Source organism: Ammodytes marinus (assembly GCF_949987685.1).
Source record: "Ammodytes marinus genome assembly, chromosome: 8".
Classification (NCBI taxonomy): domain Eukaryota; kingdom Metazoa; phylum Chordata; class Actinopteri; order Uranoscopiformes; family Ammodytidae; genus Ammodytes; species Ammodytes marinus.
Window position 1 is genome coordinate 21,688,959 of NC_137212.1, and position 19,595 is coordinate 21,708,553.

At 39.1% G+C, this 19,595-nt stretch overlaps 2 protein-coding genes across 2 annotated transcripts in view; one reads left to right on the plus strand and one right to left on the minus strand.

Annotated features, from left to right (window-relative positions):
- Positions 1-6,172, minus strand: part of LOC307254346 (mitochondrial coenzyme A transporter SLC25A42-like) — a 6,221-nt gene extending 49 nt beyond the window's left edge. Inside the window, exons 1-8 of the mRNA XM_080032695.1 lie at positions 5,902-6,172; positions 5,374-5,517; positions 4,109-4,220; positions 3,826-3,851; positions 3,243-3,412; positions 2,430-2,546; positions 1,811-1,962; positions 1-1,319 (exon numbers count right to left, since the gene is read on the minus strand). The exon at positions 1-1,319 is cut by the window's left edge and continues 49 nt beyond it. Of these exons, the coding sequence (XP_079888821.1) occupies positions 994-1,319; positions 1,811-1,962; positions 2,430-2,546; positions 3,243-3,412; positions 3,826-3,851; positions 4,109-4,220; positions 5,374-5,460 (990 nt within the window). The 5' untranslated portion in view covers positions 5,461-5,517; positions 5,902-6,172 and the 3' untranslated portion in view covers positions 1-993. The remainder of the gene's footprint in view (positions 1,320-1,810; positions 1,963-2,429; positions 2,547-3,242; positions 3,413-3,825; positions 3,852-4,108; positions 4,221-5,373; positions 5,518-5,901) is intronic.
- An 832-nt stretch (positions 6,173-7,004) lies between these two features.
- On the plus strand, positions 7,005-17,723 carry mau2 (MAU2 sister chromatid cohesion factor). Its single transcript, XM_080031968.1, has 18 exons — positions 7,005-7,255; positions 7,565-7,648; positions 7,887-7,982; positions 8,232-8,326; positions 8,904-8,931; positions 9,168-9,323; positions 9,540-9,686; positions 12,223-12,313; positions 12,424-12,527; positions 12,715-12,792; positions 13,095-13,160; positions 13,284-13,367; positions 14,528-14,577; positions 14,728-14,805; positions 14,894-15,005; positions 15,759-15,849; positions 16,060-16,187; positions 16,348-17,723. The coding sequence occupies exons 1-18, from the start codon at positions 7,022-7,024 to the stop codon at positions 16,420-16,422; spliced, it is 1,797 nt and encodes a 598-aa protein (XP_079888094.1). The 5' UTR covers positions 7,005-7,021; the 3' UTR covers positions 16,423-17,723.
- Positions 17,724-19,595: the final 1,872 nt, after the last annotated feature.

The window sequence follows — 19,595 nt, forward strand, 5'->3', positions numbered from 1 at the left end:
CTTTGGAAACACGGTGTCTCTGAAATGAACATTAGCAGTGAAAGTTTGATTCCTACTTATTCACAATGGCGCAAGTTTAGAACTTTGGCACATTTAGATTTTATAGTTAAACAACGGCTTACAATCAAGTAAAAGCAAAGATAGAATCTGTACAACAACAAACGCACAGTAAAAAAAAAATATATCTCAATAATGTGCAAATAGCCAATATCCTTTATATATAAGAAATATATTTATTTCTTACGCATTTGTTTAGTATTCACTGATTATACACTTCATAACTATGAACATACCATCAGTGCAGGATGGACAGTGAAACTGTGCAGTCCTGCTGACAAGATCACCCTCTTACAGTACAATCATTCGCTCAATCAGTTCCAACCCAATCCACATAGGCCTCATCATCAAACTGATCATTTCAAAATAAAACATGTCACACAATCACCCTTTCATTACAAATCACATCCCCGCATGATTCGGCTATTTGAAATAATTGAACAGACGGAACAACAAACAAACAAACAAACAAAAAGCAAATAAAATTAAAAATTAAAACGATTCATTTTCCTCCCTCCAAATTAAAAGCAATAAAAATCATGAATCACAAGTGCTCTCTGATTGAGAGGTACAGGATTAAGTTGAAAGAACATTTTATGTCTAATAAAGTGCGAACATTATCACATCAACACAAACAAACTCTTCCAATAAGTCTTTACTCTCTGTTCCTCTGTTGATCCTGTGAGCAACCATGATTGAGAAAAATAACCTTGTGTGTGAAGGACAATGTAATCCAAGACACTGTTTCTCTTTGTGTGCAACAGATATCGTATCCACTCTTCTGACATGCTCTCTGGAGTGAAGGGCAGTGTGCAAAAGGCCATTCCTGCATTGCCCCAGTGCAGCGCTATTGCCATTATTATGACAGAGCGGAACCACCTGCCTCACGTCAGTCTCAGTCTCCTCTGTGCCGTCCCACTGTCGCTCCCCACAGACTCAGTGGGTGAAGTAGTTGGTCTGATGAAATTTGAACAGAAGGTTTTGCGTGATGTCAAATGTGGTTAAGCTGATCCCCACACAGACGGGGCCTTTAATCCAGTTCATACTCAAGCCTTTGTATAGTCCGCGTATGACTCCCTCCTGTGTTACGATGGCACGCATGGTCCCCACAATGGAGGTGTAGGACGAGCCCGTGACGCCGGCCGTCTGCATGCGCCGACGCACCACGTCCAGAGGGTACGAGGCCGTCTGTCCAATCACGCCCGCGCAGGCACCGAAAGCCAAGCGCTCATGGGGGTACGGTTGGGATCGGTTGGTTTTCTCTTGAAAGACAGGAAAAAAAGAGAAAGGGTTCAACCATCAATTGACAGATTTTTTTAATTATATCTAACCATTTCTCTCCACTGAAGTGAATGCAGACATGACTCAGAATCAGATATACTTTATTGATCCCTGGGGGGAATTTCGGTTTGTTACAATTGCTCCAATTTAGAATAGAAACACACGTAGTGTGCACGAAGAAACAAGTGTACAGAATATGTGCTCAAGGCCACAAGGTTTAACAAACAATAAAAATCGACAAAATAATATAATAACGAGTAAATTAGTAAATAAATAAGTATGAAGATTATTATACACAGTGTAAGTACTGGAGTATAGTAATATGTACAAATATTGACGTCAGAAAGTGCTATATAAATATAGCATCATATCAACAATACTGAAACAGCACTGTAATCATTAGTGAAGTGTAAAGTTCAGTTATTGCACTGAAGAAATATTGCACATAAAGGAAACTAAAAGTGTTCAGTACCTGTGTGTAGCTTCTTTAGGGTCTCATATGTGAAAAAGGTGATTCCAGCATACGGGATGACACCCAGGATAGTGGGAGTGAAGCCTCTGTAAAGGGTCTTCACACCTTCCTCTTGGGAGATCCGCACAAAGGCGTGCAAGATGTTGCTGTATCTGTATCGAACACAAGGTATCAGGCAAGAGATGATTCACCCAAGTGCACCAAACCATTTACAATTGGCCTTATGTGTAACTGGTAAAATAGGTTGGGTTTTTTTCTGGAGAAATCAAAAATGTAATAGGTTGTGCCGTTTTTTAACATCTAAATTAACCCCCAAAATTCAGATGCAGCCCAACAAATGGACGTCACTAGCTGCTTATATAAAAAGTCAGCAACAAAGCACTTTAAAAAAAAAGGTAGTGACTTTGCAGGCATTGTTTTTTAAATCAGGGGCAAAACTGGGCCCGTAAAGGACCCTTATGTGTGGCATTGTAGGATATTTAGGAACTGCTATGCACTGCAATGGTCGAAGAATGGGAATAATACACACAAAGGGGAATCTGTCCAAAGAGAGGGATCACTTGGTACACAGTAGTAAGTGTTATGTAAATGCAACAAAACATGCTTTGTGAGTGCTTACATTTCTCTGGCTGTGACCGCCATTCTGGCCCGCACCACGTCCAAAGGGTAGGTTAGCATAACAGCAGAGGTGCCAGCCAGAGAGCCAGCTAGGAAGCGTGGGAAAGGAGGTAGATTTCTGAAACAAAAACAAACACAAAAATCTGTAGTAAAGAAACACTCAAAGAACATTTTGATTCTCAGATAAAAAAACAAGACTAACAGTCTACATCCATGTTAGTGTCAATGAGACTTTACTTCAGCACTCAGGTGCTTCAAACTAAACACTCACGTCAATGTGTCAACATGGTCACAATGACAATTCTAACCTTGCTGATGTTAAGCATGTGTAATGGTTCATCAACTACACCTACCAGGAAGTTGGCTAAACATTTGCTGGTTAGCAGAAAAAAAAACCACAAAGTACAGCTGAGACTTCACAGGTATAAAAAGTAGACATAAACCAAAGTATTGGACACATAAACATTTTGATCCCATGGTGGCGCTAGAGTAAAGGTCTGGGGTTTGTTACAGTTTAATCCTGTGGGGAACATAAATGGTTGTACCAAATTTCCCAACAATCTATCCAATAGCTCTCAATAGATACTGTGATAAATCAAGTCAGTTTTTATTTCTATAGCCCAATATCACAAATAGCCATTTGCCTCAGTGGGCTTCACAGTCCTTACAAACAAAATCCATCAAGCAGTTGCAGTCTCTGGATCAACCCAGTGACCAACATTAGCGCACCTAGAGCCGTGTCAATTACTATTAGCACGACGAAAAAACATGTCCATGTTTCATTTTAAAAATAAATAAAAATAAGTCTACTTACTTCTTTCCCTGGTAGCCATAGTAGCCTCCAAGAAGTCTTTTGTACTGTTCGTGGGAGCAGAACTGGATGGCAGCGTAGGGCATGACCCTCACCATGGTGGCAGAGTTCCCCCTCCACAGACTCAGCAGCCCGCCCTCCAGGTAAGTGCAGTACACCACTCTGCAGGCCTCCTGGATGAAGAATACAGGTTGGGGTTATGAGCTGAGGTAGCATTTTTCCACATTATTAATGAATTATTTCCACTAATAATCTAATCATATCATAAAACATTAAAAAAAATACTACTGCAGAGATCTAGATACATCCTAGAGCTTCAACTAGGTTTTTTTTTGTGTGGGTTATTGAGCGAAGTATAAATTGTATTCACTTATTGTGTGAATGTAAAAATTTCAAAACTAACATCTTAAGGGAAGCCTTGGATGATGTCAGAATAAAATGAAGAAAGCTGTAGCCATTAGATGTTTTTTTTCTTCCTTATTTATACTTAAATAACGACTGATAATAAATCAATTAAATATAAAGTAGAGAAATCTAGAACACATCAAAGATGAATTTGTTGCAAAGACAGAACCCAGAAACTCACCTTGGCGGAGAATCTTTTTGAAGACACTGTGGAACAACAAGACACACAGTGAACCCCAGAGTAAAAACAACACACTCTTCCGTCTAGGCTCAACACCTGCTAAGCAGATTAGCAAGAAGTAAAGAACAGTTACGAAACAGCAGAACAGTAGTTGTATTTGTCCTGTGGGGCTAAATTCACGGAACAGCATTTAAGTACCCATACATATAGAGCGGCCTTTTTTCGGTCTATAGAATCTATATTAAGAAATATAAAAAAAAAATTTATGGAGTGTGGTTCTTGCCTTGGAAAATGATCTTGGTCCGATCCAGAGGTGCAATGACCGTCTTGGCTACAGCTCCAGCGAAGGCCCCACACAGCAGGGAGTCCAGCGCAGTCCATCTGGGCCTCAAGTCCTGTTTGGACACACACACACACACGTTATCTTCACGACTTTACACTGGTTATATTTTAAAGAGTGGACAACAAAAAGTTGAACAATTTATAAGGTTGCTTGATCCTCACAACTGCACAAGCACTCCCATGTTTACTCCTCAGCAGAGTTACACAACAAATGTAACAACAGCTAAAATCTCAGCATGGATCAGAGCCACAGTGACTAAAATGTTTTGACTAAATATCAAAAGAGATAAGAGCAACTTGCACGTCACTGAAGCAGAGCTGTTTGTAAGTGTTTTTTGTTTGTCTGTGTGTGTGTGTGGGCGTATGCATGAGCAATCAGCCAGCTGGAAAGGACAGTTGAACCCAATAAACAATCCCCCTTACTATACTGATAAGTAGAGCACTTGGCCTGAATGAGAAATGTGTTTCCCTATTGGGCAATGAAACCTCTTTGGAATTCTACTCAGAGACGTGTGTATACGTTTTTGACTTTTGGTAATTATTACAGATTACATTATAATCATCTCCCTTACATTGCTACATGTTCTGTAATTGTCATATTTTAAAAATAAAGACCTACAAACATTGTCTTGGATATGGACAAAGTTTAACCCTGTTACACGAACACATGCCATTATTCTCTTCAGTGAAAACTACCAACTGTATCAAACTGTAAACTAAGGCCAGCTTTGGAATTAGCTGAGCCCTTCCCTTCTATTTACAGCAATGCACGGGTAGAGGCATGTCCTTAAGAAGTATGATTATTCCAGGAAGTATCTTTGTCCTAACACAGCCCCACAGTCACTCAATATGGTTTGTTTTAGAGTTAACTGTAAAGAACAAAGAAGTCATAGCCTACTGCAAAGGGGTAGAATACATTTCCAAATGGTGACCTTTCAAGGCAAGTAGCCTACTGTTCTTAAATCAACTGTTACAATGCATACTGCCTAAAAGGACAACACTTAAGACTGACAAATAGCTGGCTGAGATGTTTATTACTTTCTGGTCCATGGCCAGATTTTGCCACAATTTCCAACTTCGACTTTTGTAAACAAGGTCAATAGTAGGTTAATGTAGCCCGACAACATGCGAAATGCAATCCATATCGTTGCTGCTGTTACTATGTGTACTCAGAACTCGTGAATGAAACAAGAAAACAACACTCACCTTTGCTGGGCTGGAGGGTGGCAGAGCCAGTACAGTGGCCTGGGCCACTGGCAGGCGACTCGGCTGGTCGTTTGCATGGGGAGCCATTTGTGCCCTTTAAAGACTAGGCTGCCACACACTCACGCAGTCATCCAGGCAAACCCACTGTAGAGGAATACAAGAAAATATGCTGCGACAATTCAGAAGGCATAGGCTATAATAACAGCCCGCCATGTCGCAATGCCTCAGTATAATAGCCATAACGCGAGAGCGTGTTTGCACGCACGCCCTTATCCCACAAAAACAGCCTGGCTTGTAAACATGACACGCTCTGCTCTTCAATCACGTTTGGCACGTATATGGATCAATCATCAATCTGACCCACTTTCCAAAAACGCGTGCAGATAAATAACTTCACGACCATACCTTTAAACAAATAAACATGCGAATCACAGTTATACAGAAGAATCAATAGCCTATAAACAGGCCTATGCATTGTTATTGCGGTTCAATCTGGATATTCATGGATTAAACGCTGCATTTTCTTACCCTCGTATGTAGGCTATTTAGGAGGACCCAGTGTTTACAAATGTTCGACGTGTTGTATCAGTCACCAGTCTGCCCTGCAGATTCTTGCACACATTTTCTGTTTGCTCCCCTGAGGCTGGCCAGTCTCTTTAAACTTGCAACACACTGCAAAGTGTCTGCCCGTCTATTATGCTGTCGATGTTTTTCAAGATGGTTGTAAAAATCAGGTGTCAAGCTTTAAGCAGAGAGCGTCTATATATAGAAAACGCCTGCGAGTCAAATCTGCTGCTGCCTGGTATTGCGCACTATAGCCTAATAGTTGGGCTTCCCAAGGTCTTAAGAAACTGGGACAGGGTATGCTTCTATTTTGGACTACAATTACCATGAGCGATTCCCGTTGTGCGGATGAAATCCCGCGAGTTTATCTACAACATTGGGTTGCCAGGTTTGCTGATACGTAACATAAACCGTAGTCACGTTGTGGGCAAGGATTACTTGTTCATTCAGATGTATGATTCAGACAGAACATTTCGAGTTTCAGAGCAGTTTCCACACAGACAACAACCACAACTCAATTAAAAAATAAATAAATAAATACAGCTAACTATCAATATATGCTTATGTTAATTGCCAAGTCAGTCTATTTCTGGCTGGGTAAAATCAAATCATTCATTTCAAGAATTGCAGTCAGAATAACTGTTGTGGGTGACCCATATTATTATTGCAAGCTATGTTTTGCATCTAAAGCCTTATTTTGATAATATAGGCTAGACAAACTGAGATATCAATAATTCTTAACAAAATGTTAATCTAAAACAATAAAAACAATTTTAAAATAATATAAAGCACTTGTATTTTTCTTTTATATAGTCTATGGTATTTTCACAATAAAATAGCAGCAGTCCCTGAGGAGTTTAGTTAATTTAACATTGTCTTTATGTAGTGTTTGTGTACAACTATTCTTACTGGTTCAAAGTATTTAACTAAACCAAAATGTAGAAATCAAATTTTACATGTTTTATAAACTAACAAAATGGATGTATTTTGGCTTTGGACGCTTTGGTTGTGGGTTCTACATGACGGAAACTGGCAACCCGCACGTCCGGCCATAGCGCTGAAAAACTTGTTGTTGTCGGGGAAAATGGCGTCAAACGTAGAGGCCCCGGAGCGCTGGTACCTCGCCCTTCTCGGCTTTGCGGAGCATTTCCGAACCTCAAGTCCGCCCAAAATCCGACTCTGTGTGCATTGTCTACAGGCAGTGTTTCAGTTTAAGCCTCCACAGAGGATCGAGGCCCGCACACACCTTCAACTGGGCTCGGTTCTCTACCACCATACCAAGAACAGCGAGCTGGCCCGTAGCCACCTGGAGAAAGCGGTGAGGGACGTTCGATCTAGGAAAGAGCGGGGATGTAGCGGAGTAGGGGACGGGTGTAGGCCACAAGTAGCGAACATCGTTAACTGCAAACATATTTAGATATATTTTCATTCGTGAAGGTTAAGTTTGTCAAGTACCTAAATAGAATATTAGTTTGCGTTTTATTTAGTCTCGGTCCCGAGTCGACCGCTTTCGTTCTTTAGTTGGTGCTAGCTAATTGAGCCGCTGTGTGGGAATATTATTGGTCCATTCAGACAGCAAACGCCTACAATATGACGCCGTTAACATTGTGAATGTTTTATTTTGCAGTGGTTTATATCCCAACAAGTCCCCCAGTTTGAAGATGTCAAATTTGAAGCTGCCAGCATTTTGTCAGAGCTCTTCTGCCAACAGGTAAGCTAATTTTTTTTGGTAACGTAAACGTTAAATATTGTCGTGATCTAAGAAGTAACTTTAGCTCAGCTATGTACATTCAAAATGTCTTACCGCAAAGTGAAATCGACAAGCTATTAGGTTGTATATACAGTCTGTGGGGTGTTAGAAGTTGTGAATGTCATACTGGTACATGAAGGGTAGTCTATGCGTTGATATTTATTTTTTCACTATTGACCTTTATTTAATCAATCCTCAGAATTTGGTGGACTCTGCAAAACCGCTCCTGCGCAAGGCCATCCAGATCTCACAACAAACACCATATTGGCACTGCAGATTGTTGTTCCAGTTGGCGGTATGTATTGGTGCATTAGTCACTAGTGTATGAATGTGTCCTTTTATAAGGGTGACATTGTTTGACTCAACTCAAGTCTTTTTCATGTACAGGTCCAACAGTGTTTATGTTGATAAACACTGAATACAATTCTGGAAAAATTCTGGCTGCTTGCTCTAGCTTGAACAGAGTAAAGTTTTTAAGTCGGATATTGTGTCCAAATGGTCAAAGAGTCTCAAGTGACGACAGGAGTGCTCTTGTCTCTTTCAGCAACTACATACTCTGGAGAAAGACCTGGTCTCGGCATGTGACCTGCTGGGGGTTGGAGCTGAGTACGCCCGAGTGGTTGGTTCAGAATACACCAGGTAAAATGTCGCTCGAGCCTCTGTTGACTGCATTTTGAAGGATTTTAGTGGGAAGTATATGACTCCTCCAATGTCATCTAACCTTATTATTAATCTGGAGCGAACAAGTATAAGTTACAAGTCCTTCATTTACACCCTTACCGATCCACTCGCCTTCAGTTTGCATGCTTGCCATATTAAGGGCTGTCCCAAACCAAATTATGGGAAGTGGACTATGAAACTCTTTACAGCAATTCTTTATTGTTGCCGTTGTAGTTCTCATTCAGAATACCCCTCCACACAAGTGCAAGTGCCGCAGGATACAGGAAACGGGAAACATCATTTATATTGATCAAATTGTTAATATATTCATTCATATTCTACAGTTTGTTTAGCTTCTTTGTCAATAGTATTTTTGACCTTGAGATATACCTTCAATTTTCTTACACCAGCTTTTCACTTTAGTGGGATTTATTATTGTGATTCTGTGCATCCTTTCCAATAATTCAACAGTAGCACTGAGTGTAAATACAAAATAATAATCAATGTTTGTGAGAAGTTGCTAAAAAGCTTACTTGATGTTTTTTTTGCATTTCAGGGCATTGTTTCTCCTCAGTAAAGGAATGGTGAGTCATCTGTTCCACTTAACTTTGCTATTCAGTTTGTGTGGTTACGCCATGGCAGTATAAACTAAATCCTGTTCTTGCATTTCTATAGTTTGTATGCATGTCAATAACTTAATAATACCAATAGAACAGTAAACGTGGTTGTTTGTAACATGAGTTAAAAAACGTGAAAATAAGCAATGTCATATTCTACCATATTTTGATTGTAATGTTATTGTTTTTCTTTAATCCCTTAGTTGCTGCTAATGGAGAGGAAGCTTGGGGAGGTACATCCACTCCTCACACTGTGTGGAACTATCGTAGAAAACTGGCAGGGAAACCCCATCCAGAAGGAGTCCCTCAGGGTCTTTTTCCTCGTTCTACAAGTCACGCACTACCTGGATGCTGGACAGGTAGGAAAACCAGTGGGAAAGGGTTAGATACAGTGGAACAGAGTTGTTCACAGGGGCAAATGACAATGTTAATTACTTAGCATTTGTCGGTGTGCATTTATGTATTGATTCCTTAAAGGAATTAGAGATGATAAGCCTTTTTTGCTGTCTTGGTTGTCTCAAACTACTTCCAGGCGAAATGTGATATATGACATGTATTTTGTCCTTGTCTCTCAGGTGAAGAGTGTGAAGCCGTGTCTGAAGCAGCTGCAGCAGTGCATTCAGACCATTTCTACACTCCATGACGATGAGATTCTGCCCAGCAACCCAGCTGACCTTTTCCACTGGCTGCCCAAGGAGCACATGTGTGTCCTCGTCTATTTGGTAAAGACACTTTTCTTTCTCTGCCACAGAACCCCCCCCCCCCCCTTCTAGGGCTGGGCGATTAATTGAAATTCAATTTCGATTACGATTTTGGCTTTCCTCGATCATGAAAACAAGATAATCGTAATAAAACGATCATTGTCTCGCACGGCGTGTCTTGTGTGGTAAATGCAGCAAACTCTTCTGTGTGCGCTCCGCTCCGCCCCGCCCGAACACTTTCGCTTTCAGCGATTGCAGTGCAATGGTTTATTCAGCATAGAGTTAAAGTACTCGCCCGAGACTGATGTTAAATCGAAACACAAACGTCTTGCGCGAGCGAAATGGCGAGTTGCCAGTTTAAACTCTGTGGCGGTGGGTAACGGTGTCATTCACAGTGGGAGCCGCCGCACAGAAAAGCCCTGTGGCTTTATGGCTAAAATGAAACGGGGATATCCTGCCCGTTAACGTTGTTGATGTGGAAGGCTTCCGTGATCGGATTGCTTTTCTTGAGCCTGGATACACAGAGCCATGTCGCCAAACTGTAAGCGACTAGAGAAATTATACAGTGAGCCGCCTCCCTCCATTAGTTTCAGTCTACAGCCGAACAAATTACAATAACTACAATGGACATTGTTTAAATAAAGCCTCTTGTTTTTATGATCATTAGGGCTTTGATGCAAATTCTGAAGTCCGAATATTACGTTGGCAGCTGCTGTGCAGTTTTTTTTCAGCAACTCAACCTGCACTGTAAAAAAAAAAGGCAATAAGTTTATCTTTTTGTAGATTCATACCTCCTCAACGTGCAAATAAATGAGTTGTTCACAATCACATCCCTAGTAAAATATTCATTTTACTCTTAGATTGGAAGGTTTCACTGTTTATTTATTTAGGGTGGCTTTTTAGTTGTATGTTTGAGGAGCACATTTGGGAGTTTAATTTATGCAATGTTGAAAGAATTTACAGAATTTTCATTTCGGTGCATCCCTGTGAATAATCGTCTTTAATAATCATGATTACAATATGATCGTGATTATAATTTTTGCCATAATCGAGCAGCCCTACCCCCATGTTATAATATACTTAAAGGACACCAGAGCTGTCACTATTATCCGCCACTCCTGGTGAGTTGTGGTCATACAGCAGTCTTAAGTGGCAAATATATTCAGAGCATAACAACTACTGAAATGTCCAACAAAACAGACCAATCACCCTTTGTTTTTTCTGTCTGCTTGTGTTAATTGCACTACTCTAAAATGAGGTGAGCACAATCTACATCTTTAATGTTGAAATCAAATTGTACAGACACAAAACAAAATGCTGCATTTTGACAATTTTTAATGAAGTGAACAATTCATTAACTTACAGCATTAGGAACTCAAAAAATTGAGATCTTACCAAAATTGTTTGATACTTACTTTGTTAGTCCTCTGTTGTGCTTTCATCCCCACAAAGGATGCACACTATTCTAGTGTCAAGATACTGTACCAGCCAGGAAATGCTTGAAGTCTTACATTTCACAAAAAAACTAGTGTTAAAAAAACCCAAATTTCACACCTTAGCCAAAATGCAAAGAAAGCCCCAATGATAAGGACACAGTAGGGGTGTCAGTATAAACAGTATAGGAAGTACACCGGTAGGACTCAGCGCTACGGTATGGATTTTTGACTCTACCATGTAACCGATAGAGAAGTTCTAAAGGAGGATGACGTTACCACACAATGCATGCAAGCGGCCGCTGCATAATCGTCAGCCTGCACGTGCCCAATACATCCATGACAATACTGCTAGATCGCATGTCATTCACAAAAAGAAATGCATTGTATTGCTGTTCAAAAATAGTTTGACATAAAGAGCGATCAGTTTGTCATACTGCAAACGTGAGCGAGTGTTGAACACTTGTGCACGCACACCTCGAGACGGTCGGGCTCGTTCTCGTCACTCACAGCCCGGTGAGAAATACTCCTCGCGGTGTCCACAGAACAGCATCCGCAAGCAGAAAAGCTTCATCCAGCCATGACATAAAGAGTGATCAGTCTGTCAAACCACAAACGTGACCAAGTGTTGAACACTTGTGTGCCCGTAGAGAGCTCCAAGTTCGCACTCATCACTCACACCCCGGTAGGAAATGCGTCCTCACAATGAAGCTTGTCTGCTTGGGGAAGCTGTTCTGCGCGTGTGCTATTCATGTCTGCAAGTTTTTAAATTAATTAAACACCACACAAGGAGCTTAAACCAAAATGAAAGTAAAGAGATGATAGAAACAGAAAACATTTGGAAAAGAAAAGGCTGACACAGAAGCAGCATCAGCATTCCCAGTTAATCATAAGAATCAAAGCCTTTTACCCCTTCACAAGCTTTCATTTTAAGATAATTTAAACACCGTGATATTATACCGCTACCGTCTATGCTTCAAATAATACCGTGATATACATTTTAGACCATACCGTACAGCCCTTGGACACAGTTGGTCAGGCTCTTTGTATTGTCCCCATAACTATCTGGACACAACTGTACTATTGCCATTTAGTCAATGTTTCCCTGTCTTGTCGTTCCGCAGGTGACAGTCATGCACTCCATGCAGGCAGGCTATTTGGAGAAAGCCCAGAAGTACACAGACAAGGCTCTTATGCAACTAGAGAAACTAAAAAGTGAGTAACCCTACCTGTGCTTTCTTTTAAAGAACAAAATCATTCGTGCAAAAAACTGTATACCAGTTATATATACAGTATATTTGAACACTTTTCTCTCCATGTTTCAGTGTTGGACTGCAGCCCCATTCTCTCTACCTTTCAAGTCATTCTACTGGAGCACATAATCATGTGTAGACTCGTCACAGGGCACAAGGCCACTGCATTACAAGAGGTATAGATCTGCGTCCATTTTCCCTTTATTTTATAATGGCTGGATTCAGTGTGTGCGCAAAAATGATAAGGACCAGCAAAGCCCAGTGACCTTGAGAGCTGTATTTTGTGGCGTGTAAGAGAAACTGATTTCCAGGCTTGAGTGAGCTTGTGAAAGTGAACAAGTACATTCTGTTCCATCCATCCAGATCTCACAGGTGTGTCAGCTGTGCCAACAGTCCCCCAGACTATTCACCAACCACGCCGCTCAGCTTCACACACTATTAGTAAGTACTTTCAACCCAAACCCTGTTTACTTGTGTGGACAGCTGTGTGAAGTACTAAAGATAAAATGATTTTTCCTTCTAATGTCCAGCAATAAGCTTAACTTCAAACATATTTTCAGTGGTCAACTTTCCGTTTGATGTTTTACATAGTAATCTACTGTAAGAAATAAACCACGTCATACATTTCAAACGCTTTTTATTCATGAAATGTATGTTTTTATGTACTGTATTGTTTTCCTGCTTTTGGTGTGAAATAATAATAATGCACAATCTAATCCTCTTTGTTTGTTTTCATATCCCAGGGTTTGTACTGTATCTCAGTGAACTGTATGGATAATGCGGAGGCCCAGTTCACCACAGCCTTGCGGGTGAGGACATGGCTATTTTGTTGCCTCTCCTTTAGATACTGTTACATATATATTCTTCTTCTCTTCTGTGCTTTACCTGCTCTTTCCTCCGGTCTCACTCATTACTGTATTATTGTATTTCAGCTCACCACACACCAGGAACTGTGGACATATATTGTAACCAACTTGGCCAGTGTGTACATAAGGGAAGGAAACCGACACCAGGAGGTTAGTTGAGTAATAACAGGCTATGTCTTTGAATAACAAGTGTGTAATAACCACGTCAAAAAGAAGTGCTTAGTATTAAGGATGAGCTCAGATCAGGATTTTTGGGGCCAACTTAAGCATTATCTGCTGATCCCATCACCAATGATGGGGTCTATTTGAAGCCTTCTTTTATTCTTGTAGCATTTTTTGTTATTCAACTAGTTTTAACCTCCATTGTGTTCACTATTGAAATAAAATATGCGAAAGTATAATGAGATTGAGTAAACTCTTTGCCATTGTTATACCTGCTACCCCACGGCCACCTCTACACTCCTCGCTCAAAACTGTTGGGCTAAAAATAAGTACACCTGTACAAAACAGAATCAATATTAATTAAATAGAATATTTTCTATAGAATATTAACATAAAATCTCTAAGGAATTTTAGAGAATAATTTGATATAACACTACTGTAAGTTTTGGCTTTGCTGCCTGATCAGATTAGTCCAGTCCGAACAATATTATACCGTTAGCCCAAAATGGTAAAAAATAAAACCTATGCAGCTGTGTGATAGCTTTAGCTACATGATGTCAATGTCAATTCATTGCTTTCTATCTCTTGCATTAGTCAAGAGTTGTAAGTGAACCTTTTCTGAAAGACCTATGGGGAGTGCCATCACACGCCCATGTATTATCCGGACTGATCCCCACATACACTGCTGCTAGAAAACAAATGTCATTTTGTGACTGCATTTAAATGTGCGGCATTTAAATCAGCTTTGACTAGGAACATCAGAGAACCCTTAGATAACATTAGATATTAAACTTTTTTTGGTTTTCTTGTATTGTGTAGTCTGATTAATACATAAGTATGGCAGGTGTCTCATCACCAGTTTATTGGTATTGGAGTATATGTTGGCCGACAGAGAGTAACAAGAAATCGCTGCAAGAAAAGACAAATCTAAAGTGTTTGATGCAATTTGGAAACAGTGTTGCTGTTGCATACGTTTTCCACCAGAGAGCGCTCACAAGTTACTTTTATAAGTGTAAAAAGCTTAGTGATCCTTATCATCATCTTCTCCATAACACTCATAAAGACATACAATACAAATTGGTAGAGGCCACACTTTTAATAAATACTTACATGAGCACTTTTAAACGTATTCCTATCTTCTTTTTCAGCTGTACAGCCTTCTAGAGAGGATAAACCCAGACCATAACTTCCCAGTAAGGTGAGAGGTGTATTTATTTTTATTTTTTATCTATTTACCTTTCTTTTTTCTTTTCTTTTCTATGTAACACAGAACAATATATTAAAGCAATGCATTTAAAATGAAATAATCAGTTTGACAACCATGGTCTTTGTTTTTTTTCTCCCTCAGCTCTCATTGCCTCCGTGCTGCAGCATTCTACATCAGAGGACTTCTGTCCTTCTTTCAAGGACGCTACAATGAGGCCAAGTATGTCAAATCTGATATTGTTTCATGCAGACAAACCCACATATCATCCCTGTTCATATTTATGTATGTTTATCTTGTTGTGTTGCAGACGTTTCTTAAGGGAAACCCTGAAGATGTCTAATGCAGAGGATCTGAACAGACTAACTGCCTGCTCCCTCGTTCTGCTTGGCCACATTTTCTACGTTCTGGGCAACCACAGAGTAAGGAGAAAGACTTGGAAACATTTGCATAATTATTTGCTCAAAAGCTGACCTGATTTTAATCTTACACTACTTGGGCAATGAATTGATTTGAATTAACAGGCGTTGGAATACCAAAAGTCCCCAGAACTTTTTGAAAATGTATTTAAGATGAGAAAAAAAAAACATTATTTCCATCCAATCTGTCTTGTTCACCCCCTATGAGCACCTGAGGGCTGTTCATGAAACTGTTATAGATTTTCACAAAACGAGAACACTTTGTGTGCTGACAAAATACCCAGATTTCTAAAGCGCTGTATACACAATTGCTTTATAAATATAAATAAATCACACTGGGCAATATGTTTCTGTATGCAAGCCCTTTACCATGTCTGGTTGATGAGGTGGCTGTCTTGAATACAGATATGCACATATATCAGGTTATTTAGTTTGAGGCAACTTTAGCTCTAGGCTTGTTGCGACATGACCAAATGACTGGCAGCAGGGAATGAAGCCAACTCAAGTGAAGTTTCGAAAGTGTAAACTTTAATTTTTTGACTAATTGATTGACAGACTAATTTGAGGCAACAATTTTAGTTAATTTGTTTGCAAAGAATAAAGTAATCTGAGGCTGTAAATGACTCATAAGTCAAAGATAATGTGTTATTTTGTGTACATGAATAATTAATTGTACTAACTAATGTACTATGCCTACAAATTATCCCAACAATTACCCATGCTCTGTTTTTCTAAATGTTGCCCTTCTCTCTTTAGGAAAGCAACAACATGGTGGTACCTGCCATGCAGCTGGCCAGCAAGATCCCTGACATGTCTGTTCAGCTCTGGTCTTCAGCACTGTTGAAAGGTATGCCAAAAGACCCTTTCCATCTTATCTCGGTAAAACCCTTTTGTTGTCAGATTTTGTACTTGTTAATGCTTCTAATGACAGCTCAAGCTTTACACTTCATTTACTGTGATAATATTTGATCCTGTTAGAGCACACCACCTCTGTTCTCTAGAAAAGAAAGCTGCTGTGGTTGAAGGGGGATTTTGACCCTGTGTTTAATGCTTGCAGACTTGAACAAGGCCCTTGGGAACACCATGGATGCCCATGAAGCAGCCCAGATGCACCAGAACTTCTCCCAGCAGCTGCTGCAGGACCACATCGCCGCCTGCAGCCTCCCTGAGCATAACCTCATCAGTGTATGTCAAAGAGAATAGCCAGTGTCTTTAAAGTTGTACATGTCACTACTCAAGAGGATCACTTTTCACTCATATTAGATTGACATATTTACACTTGTTCCCTTGACTGTATCTATAAGTGTCTCTCTTTTAACATTGCATTATTTTTCTCTTTTTTCAGTGGACTGATGGACCCCCTCCTGTCCAGATCCAAGCCCAGAATGGCCCAACCACCAGCCTTGCAAGCCTGCTATGAGAGTCCCCCTGTCTCACATATATGACGGTAGCTTGTACATTTTCACAAGCAAAAGTGATGCCCAATAACCTGCTATCAGACCACTGTAGCTAAGATTTGAAAGGATTTAACAGGTCAGAGTTCAGTCCTTCACTTTATTATCTATTCAACATTGCTTCCTGAATGTCTTGTTATAACATTTTTATTTGTTGTAAATGCAATTACAACTACTGTTGTAAATGTCTTTCACACTCTGTTGCTTAACTGCACAAAAAGGCAGGGTCGGACTCTTGATTGGAGTAGTGAAGGCCGCATAGCAACGCGTTAAAGGGCTTCTTTGCCTCAAATATAGAGAACCCTTCTCTGCATTCGCCAGGTTTCTTTTCCATTTGCTGGAAAACCATGGTTAGATACGGGGGTAGTAAAGAAATGTAGAGGAAATTAATTTATTCATGTTGATATTTTTGTAACTGTTGGTAAATATTTTACATCTTGCCTTTTTTGTATGGATACTGTTGGTTTTTCTTTCTTTTCTTTTTCTTTTTCCTTCACATGCATTGAAGTTACTGATGTGGACTCCCTGTATAATAGTTTCTGACTTGGGTTGTAACAATACATTTTCAGAAGATCATTTTTGCACAATATCCATATTAGAAAGATTAGAGACCTCTTGTAATATATTTTCACACACTACTCAGTTGAAAAGTTCCATCGTACAAAATGGAAGTGTACATTGCATTGGGACGGTGCACAATCCACTCTGTGCAGTTCCTCCATGGACCAGAATATGCCTCTGTCGGGTCTTATTGGGAAATGGTAAATACTCCTGAATTTTATATCATTTGTGGGCTGTGCGGGTTGCCATATACCCTTTTACACAACACATTTAACGGATGTATTTTTTGAAGTCCCATAATATACAATACATTTTCTGTTGATGTATTCATTTTTACAAATCATGTTTAGACTTTTGGAGCTTACAGTAATCTTCAGATATTAAAAACATGAATTTATTTTATTTTGTTATATTTTAATTTGTCTTCTGATAGTTCTACTAAATGGTTTCTTTACAGTTTGTTTGTATAGATTTGCCACTCGTTGAACCTTTATTGTACAGTGACATTTTATAAAGTCAATTTAGTAAAGTGTGATATGTATTTTTAGCTATCCTATGTAGAAATCTCAACGCTCGTTATTTAAAGCACTCTGTAAGGATACAGTTTAAGCTTGAGTACTAGCCATATTCTACCCAATGCCTATGTTTTTAATGCTTACATTGTTTTCAATAATTTTCCAATAAAAATACGATTGAAATTTTGTAATTCACTGAATTACATGTCAGTTTGTAGACATTATTTTACTGGATTAGTGCATTGGGAACATGATTTATATATAGCACCTTTCTAGAAACTCAGTCGCTTGATCATTTTTAGTGGGCCACTCATACACCTGATGGTCTGCTTCACGGCAAAACTGTTACAAAAATATTTGGAACAAAGTGAAAACGTGTAACCGTATGTTCCACCATAATTTGTAACTAACACAGCAGTGGTTAAGTGTTATTGGGGGATATGTTTTAAAGCAGCATTTAGGTTGTGCTAGAGATTTTAGAGGTTGTGACTTGCGTATACGAAAAATATGCATATATACATACAATTCACACATTTGGTCCTAAATACTTATTGATTTAACTATGTACTTTTACTATTAAAAAAAAGATGTAATCCTGGAAGAAAAAAAATATATAAAAATTATGACCTGACACATTGTATGATTTACTTAGTGGTGAATCAAATTAATAAATTATTCTTTTCAAAAATATATTTTTTTTATGTTTAATTGACTCATCACTGTATCAGAGAAATAGCCAACAAATACATTAATTCCCCAATACAAAGAAATTATGGGATATTGCATTCTGTTTCAGATTGGTAAAACTTTGTTGTGGCTTTAATCGTCACTGGTTTCTAGTCCTATGCTGCTCTCTGTTTGTCTAGCAAGCTGCTGTTTTTTACAATGAGATAACATTGTCAACAGGTTTGTTAATATCCATATTAACCTTTGGCACTACTATCACATGCATCTACACTGTCAGTCACTAGCCTCCTTTGCCACATGCAAAAGGCCCCGATAAGAAATGTGACAGCACTTCCTCCATACTGTAGCTAAGCACACCCTGATCTTCTGCACCACTTTTTCCATTGCTTGAACCTCTACAAGGCTACCTACCACTTTGGAGGTGATAATCTAAGGTTCAGCGGTGATTATAATCAAAACATATCTGCAATCAGCCATGGAAAAACAGGAGGCTCTCAGTTAGTGAAGTTAACCACATAAATTCCCACACAAGCACCAAATTGCAAGTTGTGGCCATTGAAGAGACCAGCATGGTTGCCTGTGATGTTAAGTCCATCTTTATCATAGGATGCATTCTTGTCTGGATATATTTCAGGAGCAGGCTGACAAGCTACACCCTGTTAAAAAGCATCCTAAAAAATGTACTAAGAAAAATAATACCTTTTTTATAGACTTGTTTATGTTTACTTCAAATTAAAATGATAAAGGTCATATCTCATATTAAGTGTGATTCAGTGAACACAAACACAAAATCTGTCATTCACTGTAATTACAAACTTAATACCCTTATGTATATATTCGCTATAGCCTACAGACATTTAATTATTTGATGCTTATACATGCTTTTTTTGTATTTGGTGGTGGAAAATGACAATTAAGGCACAGAGGCACATGCACATGAGCAAGCCTTAAGACACACACAATACAATATGTGAAAACATACAAACAGAAAGTCCAAGTTATACCATAGACTAAAGGGCCATGATATAATTATGATATGCAAAATGTGAATTATGTTGTAAAAATGATAAACAAAACTCACATTAACTTACTACTTTTTACAGCAATAGAGAGTAAAATTTAATTATCAAATGGATACATGACTCTATTTTCCCCTATTTTTTAATATAATAAGTTGCTAAGTAAAGAGTGCAAGAAGTGTATCAAGCATATTTTTTCTCCAGCAGAAAGTGATACATTAGTTTGATTCATCATTGTATGTTGTTGGAGCCTCACACACAAAAGGAGGATCTGGGATCACAAGCAAGCACATAGGCCGAGTTATCATACAGATATGCAATCACAAATGACTATAATAATGGGTTATCGATCATACA